The sequence below is a fragment of the Schistocerca nitens genome, chromosome 3 (assembly GCF_023898315.1).
Source record: "Schistocerca nitens isolate TAMUIC-IGC-003100 chromosome 3, iqSchNite1.1, whole genome shotgun sequence".
NCBI classification, from domain to species: domain Eukaryota; kingdom Metazoa; phylum Arthropoda; class Insecta; order Orthoptera; family Acrididae; genus Schistocerca; species Schistocerca nitens.
In genome coordinates this window covers 993,270,377-993,279,403 of record NC_064616.1, presented here as the reverse complement: position 1 = coordinate 993,279,403, position 9,027 = coordinate 993,270,377, and the positions used below count along the sequence as shown (strand labels likewise).

The 9,027-nt window shown below is 34.8% G+C and overlaps 1 protein-coding gene and 1 non-coding gene across 2 annotated transcripts in view; both read right to left on the bottom strand.

Annotated features, from left to right (window-relative positions):
• Positions 1-223: 223 nt before the first annotated feature.
• Positions 224-298, bottom strand: Trnat-ugu (transfer RNA threonine (anticodon UGU)). Its single transcript has one exon. It is a non-coding gene; the product is annotated as a tRNA-Thr (tRNA).
• Positions 299-3,613: 3,315 nt separating this feature from the next.
• The window catches only part of LOC126249055 (src substrate cortactin), a 139,820-nt gene continuing 134,406 nt past the window's right edge, over positions 3,614-9,027 (bottom strand). Inside the window, exon 12 of the mRNA XM_049950689.1 lies at positions 3,614-8,971. Within this exon, the coding sequence (XP_049806646.1) occupies positions 8,891-8,971 (81 nt within the window). The 3' untranslated portion in view covers positions 3,614-8,890. The remainder of the gene's footprint in view (positions 8,972-9,027) is intronic.

The following is a 9,027-nucleotide window of genomic DNA, read 5'->3' as shown; positions in this document are numbered from 1 at the left end:
ATTTCTGCTTCAACATTCGTTGTGTGCAGACGTGTACACCAATGAAGAGAAGTTGGATATGCTATTTTTATATAACTATATATATGACGGTAGTATCTGTTCCCGAAAGAACAGTTACCGTGGATGACCATGCAGCTTTGCTAGAAATGAAATGATAATTAAATAGACACCCTAGCTGCAAGCAGGCGTTGATACACTTCATTGGGGACATGTTGAAAATGTGTGCCCCGACCGGGACTCGAACCCGGGATCTCCTGCTTACACGGCAGACGCTCTATCCATCTGAGCCACCGCGGGCACAGAGGATAGTGCATCTGCAGGGACTTATCCCTTGCACGCTCCCCGTGAGATCCACATTACCAACATGTCCACAACACTACATTCGTAGTGCGCCTAATAGATGTTTGCCCATCATACTCATTACTCGTGGCAGATTAATACCAAGTCCCGTACGAGTTCGGGCATAGTGTGTGCGTTCGCACAAGAAGGTCAAAGGCCGGGAACCCATATTTTTTTAACTATATATATGACGGTAGTATCTGTTCCTGAAAGAACAGACAGTAACTGTGAAGAGGTGCCATTGGATATTCAACAGAGTATGTGGCTGCAACATGACAGTTGTCCATTTCACTCATCCCGTATTGCAACGCAAATACTGAATGTGAACTTTCCTGGACATTGGATAGGATGAAATTCTGTTGTCAAATGGCCTGGAAGGTCACCCAATTTGACTCCTCTCGATTTCTTTTTTCTTTCTATTTTTGGAAAACACTCTTGAATGCTATCTATGATGAATCCCCAACTACGCCAGACAATGTATGTCATCGAATCACCTGTGCATGCTCTACCATATCGTCCACTGTAATTACATATGTTCATTGTTTTTTCGAATGGCGATTGCAAATGTGCCTTTCAGTCCATGGTCAACAGTTTGAACACATTCTTAAGTAATGGATAAAGTTTTTTTTTTTTTTTATTATAACAAAACTTATGTTGTGTGATTGGGGTGGTTACCAAATCATTGTTAGTAAATTGTTTATTTCATTTAATTGTGTATGAAATTGGATTGCAATGTTACATAAATTGACAGTGTGTATTCAATGTAGCAGGTAACATTGTCATTATGTGCTTACATTCTGTATGAAATGACATTTCATTAAAAAGAATATTTATTTTGCGGTGTACAAGTGGTCACCAAAGTATGTTTAATAAAATGATTATTTTAATGAATGTATCCTATAAGATATAGTTTAGAGCAGTGTAGGTAGAGACAGTTGTCCGACAGCTATGTGTTTACGTAAGAAGCACAAGGCCACATACAGGATAAGATAGGTCAAATCTTCCTGCTAACATTTAGATATTTAATACAGTAGTTACTTTCTGCAGTGTATAAGAGGCCTTTATTTTTGAGGAATGAACAGTTGATTTCTATCTTTCAGCTCACGTAAATCTGGGAGGATACACAAATGTGAAATAGTTTTCCTAATCCCTTTGTGATTCGCTAGATTCTAGCCTGTGCCGTATTTCCATATACAACATTCGTAGGTGAACCTGTATCTATGTTGTAAGTTGGTTCAAGGGGAAATAAAGCTTTATGCTCGTAGCACAGACCTACCTTACGGTATACAATTATGCAATCTGCTCCGAGACACCTGCTTGCCAGTGTTTGCACAGCAAATGCTGTTTCTGGCCCCTGTGCTCTCACATTCTGGGATATTTCTCAAAGTTTTTATGATAGGTTTCAATGTCAACATTAACAAACGCTATATCATTGTAATTGTCTTCTAAAGAGCTATAGAGTGCAGTTTTAAAAAGTATACAATTCCATTTAGAAAAATGTACTTACTTCAGTATCTCAGTTGACACCAGCACTAAGAACATTAACTAAACAAAAGCATGAGTGCCTCTCAACTCTCTTACATTTGCCGAAAACTGGTATAATACTGTCTGGTCAAAACCACAATCAAGTCAAAATCTGAAAGTAGGGTCATCAATGAAGTATAACACTTAGCACTGAAAGTACATTTATTACTGACACTAACATACAGATAGAACAGCACTGCCTCCTGGATGGAGAATGCTACAGTTTATACATACATCTAATATTCCAGGATATATAAACATTACAAACATAAGAAACTTTGAGAACTTTCTAGAAAAGATAAATAATAAATCTTTGCTGGTGATCAGATCTGAACTGGTGACCCACAGCATACAGACAGTGATGCTAACCACAACCCCATATTGCATGTAGCACAGCTTGTCACAATATCATACTATTACAAACTGGTTGCCTTTTACTATATGAAAATCTACATTGACTGAGATTAAATATTGAAAGTCTGTGAGACACTTTGGCAGATATAACACATAATGGTCTTTCATCAATAATTTACTATTGGCAGGAAAAAGTATATAATGAATGATGATTGTCTACAATCTCCTATTTACACACCCCTTGTGAGAATGCCTGGTATTTTTAATATTTACTTGCCACTCCCTTTAAATTTCATATAAGTTTCACATCACTCATATGCTTCCTTGCAAGTGCTTTAATTTTCTGAAATAACAATGCCTTTGACAAATGTTGCTAATGTTCCTTATTTCTCTTTGTGTAACCAATGAAATAACCAAATCAAACACTTCTTACAAACAATATTCATTTTCCAGCTTGTCAGGGAACTAAAAACATCAAGGCTGTAAAAAAAATATAAAAAAAAAATAAAAAAAATATTTGCAGTTCTTCAAAATTTCAAGACATTACTTATTTCTTGAAAATTTTGTTTTTATTATAACTGATTCTTCAGTTAAAACAGCAAGATCCACACATAAACTCCTCCCCCCCCCCCCCCCACACACACACACCTACACACACCTGCATGCACGTGCACTGACAGAGATAGATAGATAGATAGAGAAAGAGAGATAGATAGTAACATTGTACTCATCTTGGTATATTGGCAAACAAAACTTCAAAGCTCCAAAACTGAGCAACACTGAGATGTAACTATGAAAACTGAATAAGTATTGAGATTTACTGTGCTGCCTAAGCCAAGGTCATATCTGGGAAGCTCTTGTACAATGCAGAAGAATGACTGGTGATTAAGGACAGTTCTGAGATCATCAAAACATTAACAGTGGAAACTGACGTAACCACCTGAATAAGTTCAAAATGTATCATCTCTGAGATGTACAAGTTTCAGCTTGTCTTCAGTTCATCATTCTGCACTTCCTTCCAATTCTGGTCCAGTGTGCTTTGTTTACAGTTGTCCAATATTCACAGATAACTAAATGGATCAATTATATCTATATGACGCATAATGCTCATGGCCCAGTCATCAGATGAAGTGCAGAGAAACACACACTATCTCTGAAACTTCCTGGCAGATTAAAAATGTGTGCCCGACCGAGACTCGAACTCGGGACCTTTGCCTTTCGCGGGCAAGTGCTCTACCAACTGAGCTACCGAAGCACGACTCACGCCCGGTACTCACAGCTTTACTTCTGCCAGTACCTCGTCTCCTACCTTCCAAACTTTACAGAAGCTCTCCTGCGAACCTTGCAGAACTAGCACTCCTGAAAGAAAGGATATTGCGGAGACATGGCTTAGCCACAGCCTGGGGGATGTTTCTTTACACACTATCTCTGTTCAACAGATTTTAAACACTACCCTCCCCCCTTTTTTGGGATGGGTGAGTATGATACCCAAGAAACTATTCTGAATAATAAGTAGAGGTGATATATGAACAAAACCAGCACAATTATTTTATGTATAAAATAAATTTTATTATATTCATGTTTAGATTACAAATATTGTTTTAAGGCCAACAATGCTATTAAAGCAAAAAATGTCACAACATTGTACCAACAACTGTTATACAAAGATATTCAGTCAGAAAATATTTAAACTGTAATTGAGCTTGAAAACACTTACTGGAATAAGCAGCATTTATGTTGTTAACCCTTAACAACTACCATATGGGTTCTGCAGTGTTGAGACATATTTCAGTTATTTTACATTAGCAGAAAGTCTGAAAGTAAACAGACTTCACTCTAATAATCCATGTCTCACTACTATTAACATATAGTGTTGTTTCTGTTCTCTTCATACATAATTGCTGGTTCCTAAAAGTTTTCACGGTAATTCACTGTAGGTAGACAATAACTTTTACAATCTATGATATAAAAAATTTGCCCAAAACAAAATTATTAGAAAGTGATGAAAATAGTTAACAATAAATGAATAAAATTTCATAAAAATAAACTTCAGAATGCTGGAATTATGAAACTTGTGAAATGGATGATGGAGTGTGTGATACTGATTTCAGTAAACAGCAGAACTCTGTACTTTTTTATTCTACACACATTAAATTTAATCAGTATGTTGGCCAACACGCTGTGCAGTTCTGGGGAAAATGTCATTGGCACTGAAATTCGAGTAACTAAACTGCCGAAGGACTATTAACACCTGAAATCTGCACGTGTAGGTATTCACCATCTACACATACAACGGAGATGACATATCAGGTAAGCATCAGATCTCACACGTACTCACATTACATGAAACATACAATTATGAGGAAATTGAGTTAAAAAAAGTGGGCACCTCAAACTACTTTGAAAGAATGCAAGAATTCTATAATAAACTGTCAATAACAATTCAATGCATAAGGTGCAGGTTCACAGCATCTGGCAATATTTAACGACATATTAATCACAGAAATACATTAAAATGAATAATAATGACATTTAGGGAAATCTAAACAACTTTCTCTAAAATGAACAGTTTGGATTTATTAGTAAGGCTTACAATTTCAATCTTGAGGAACAAAGCTTTTGCAATAATGACATCTACATAAAAAAAGACAGTAACAGCACCAAGAACAAAATGTTACAAAAACCATTTACATAAGAATGTTACAAACTCTTTGGTTACAGGTCAATGAAAATAATTTCTGACATTTACAGAAATACATCTGGAGTCATGCAACCCCCTTGATAGACAGTTATCTATTTCTTCTTTAATTTTCAGTGTGTTTGAAGGCTGTTAAATGTTTAATGCAGCAATGTCAGTTGTGTCATGGATTTAAAAAATGATAATCATGCTATGCCTGAAGAAAATATGCTATATTATGGAAAATACACAAAGATGGGACAGGGGGAGGCACATTTACAATGATCCAATTCTCTTACTCTACCACTTTTCAGGCTTCCAATTAAATACCAATCATTGGAAGACTTATGAGACTTTGGTTACATGATATGAATGGTAGTGTACCTTCTTGTTCCTATTTCAAACATACACAGTGAGTGCTAGTACTATGTATGTTTCAAAACTCTAGCATGACCAATATATGCAAGATCCACCTGTATACAATAGGACACAGAAAGTAAAAATCTTCTTTTTTGTATACTGAGTTCTCAACATGGAAAAGTTATATAATAGGAAAATACACTTATATGGTTGTCAAGCAAATAAATGTTATACATAGTCATATCATTACTATCACTACCACTTCCCATACAAAGTCTACGGCCTGTATTAAACACTTTTCAAAACAGTTTCAAAGTTGTGTTTGAGAAGAATGTTTTCCCCATAAAGCCATTCAAGCTAGTAAATCAATCAATAAGCCACACTTCCTCCATAAGCAAGCACTTTCTTACACAGCCTCACAAAGCTGAGAGAGTTACATTCATTCACACGTACACTGTTTTCCACAAAGCTCATATTCAGGAATACTGAGTGATTTAAAGAGCTTTATTCCATACGTATTCTGTTTCACAACCTCGGCACGAATACTGGATGGCAGCTTGCAGTCAGTCACTGATTTACACAAAGATATAAATTATTGGGATGACCTGCAGCTAGCATATAACAGCTGACATGGCTGCTCTCTGTCACTTCTTTGTTTACACTTTGTGTCAATCAGATGACTGTAATTGTGCATACTGCATCTGAGACCAACAGAAATTATTGGATTTTGACTATGGCTGTTTGTTTCATGACTCCGGTTGCCTCTTTCTTAGCTGTCTACGTTCAGAATTCATTACCGATTCTAGGCTTCGTATTACAGGATCGCATTGCCCTTGCTCATATGTCGTTTTAACCTTATTTACGATGATCTTGCTCATCCCAATCACTGTTATTATTTTGAATGCATCTGTGTTTAAGTGAATACATTTAATGCAGCACAATAAATGAGTTAAACAATGACTCGAGAGTGGAAATATCAAAAGAAAGATATGCTCTGCAGAAGTTTTTTTTTCCTTTTTTCATGAGTAAATAATCAATCAATTGAAGTCGTAACATTGAGATGAAAGAACATGAAAATTAATATCTGTATAATTACAAAAAGGCTTAATCTCTACTGCCACTATTACCATTAACAATAACAGCAGCAGTAGCATAAGCAATAATTCTTGCTGTGTTTGTCAATTCCACATTATTAATGGCCTCCCCTTCCCCACCATATACAGTGTACAATTTAGATTTCTCCTACTCAAATATGCAACTTTACTTGTATACTTGCATATAAGCATATCATTACAACTATGAACAGTCTTATCTTTCATTAGCATTTATTAAGAATATTTTGAAAAAGATAGAATTGCTACTCACTGTATAGGTGACACGCTGCGGTGCAGTCAGTCATCATCATCCCTGTCTGCAACTCAGCGTGTCATATTTATGGTGAGTAACAATCTATCCTTTTCATAATATTGTTGATATTCCAACCTGGACTTTCCATTGTTTGATTAGCATAAATTCACTAATCTGTGTCTAAACACCACAGAATAGCTTCTCCAAGTACTGTTTCTGAACATATGTATCTTATGCTCCACCACAAGTAAAATGTGTTACAGAACGTATTCAATAACTATATATGACAATGTATGGTAAACAACTTACTCAAAATATTAAAACATCTTTATGATTGTGCAAAGTAGCACATAGCCATTTCAAGTTACTCTAATTGAATATACCAACTTATTTGGCTGTAAGACAACATCCTTAATGGTTTTACCAATTATGTTCTAAAAAGAAACGATGACTGTTTCTTTTGCAACAGTTTAATATGAAGTTATAATTGCTTAAAATCTTCTAACTCATTTCCTAAAGTACTGATAATAAAGGTAACCTCAACTCAGAACGACAGATAGTATCAGTTTCTTTTCAATTAAGTACTTGCCATATCTTACATATATAATGATTGTATCTTCAATGTACTTTTGGAAAATCATTCATGCGTATGTTAGTAATTCAGAGGAGTGTAAGGTCTGTCTTCCATTTCAGGTAGGATAGGATGTATATGATTAGTTATCAAGTAACTCTAAGAAGATCAGTGTGTTGCATAAATATACATGGTTACCATAAATGTATCTGAAATTAGTAAATGTTCACTGCAAGGAAGCCACCATTTGTAAACATATCAGTCTTTTATAAGACTTTCCTGTGTTATGAGCAATACATTCTAAAAACAGAGATAAGCTAAAACTATTATTCGAGGTGCAAGCAGAAAGAAAATACACTTATTTCTGCTGATTTTAAAATCATAAGAATCACAACTATAATGAAATTTTAAGCATTTGTTTATAAACTTTGATTAAGAAAGTGTGGGATTGTACACGTTCAATGGTGACATTTTCTGGTGGTGTACTTGCCCCTGATTTAATATGACACTGAAGTTTACCTTGTTGCTAGCCACCGAATAGGATGTGTGTGCTTTGATACGCTTGGTGATTTTTAACATATGGAATGAAGAATTTGCTTACATTTTGCATTAAGAATGATATAAATTGCACCACCACATTGGAAATATTGAACGTTGTTTTTGCTGGAACTTCTATGAATAAAACAATTGGTAAAAATGTTTATACAATGGCCATGAACACACTGAAGACAACAAAAAACAATGTAAAAAATGAAGAAAATGATTATTGATGACAAAGTTTGCAAATTATTTGGCTTATTCAGCAGCTTGTCACTTCTGACAAAAAGCAATTACAATTGAACACTGTTTAGGAGATGATGAATGAAGTTCATCATGATCCAGAACTGCTCAAAAGAATAATTACTTGTGATGAAATGTGTGTGTGTGTGTGTGTGTGTGTGTGTGTGTGTGTATGAAGATGAAACTCATCAAATTCAACTGGATTTGAAGGTTGTGCACACTGTGTTCTTCAATCTCAATGGTGTAGAGCACTTTTGAGTTCTTGCAACAAGATTGTACAGTCACTAAGTGCCAGGAAGTTCTATGCCACTTTTGTGAAACTCGGGTTTTTGGTGAAAATAAAAATTCCATGTTTTTTTATCAAACTCTGTATAGGTTGAAGGTCCTGTTACAAATAAACCTTCATTGAATTTCTCAGTCTGGTTTCATATTATTTTACATTATAAAGGTGACCACCTTGAAGTGAATATACCAAGCAAATTTTTTTTAAATTCAAGATGATAAATCATTGTTATATAAACAGTCTTCTTAGTGTAATACTTATTTGTTCACATTCTTTCATTATAAATCTTCAAAATAAAAAATAAAACTGTGAAAAATGAAAGGTATAAAATCTTAGTAAAATCATTTGGAATTGATAACAAATGATATACTGTAAAAAATTACGGTGTATCTAGTTTACACACATCAGAAATAATAAATAAATAAATATATGTTTTCTTGAAACTTATTTGCTCTTTTACTTAGCAATTTAGAATGTAAAGGGTTTAAAATACTGAACAAATGCATTCTACAGCAAGTTAAAAAAATCAAGATACCTCTACTCTGTATGCATAAAATCCAATACCCAGTGTGAATGAAGATGTCAACACATTCTCATAAAAGTCTGTACAATATAATTTCTGATGGGATCACAATGGAACTATAGCCCCACATCACTATGACTGCAACTGGACATAGTTAGCAGGGAACAAGCCATACTGTCCCCTACAATACCCTCTCCACCAACCTTCATCTATCTGCAATGGAGAAAAGAATGACCAATATTTAAAACTGAATAATGTACACATGATAA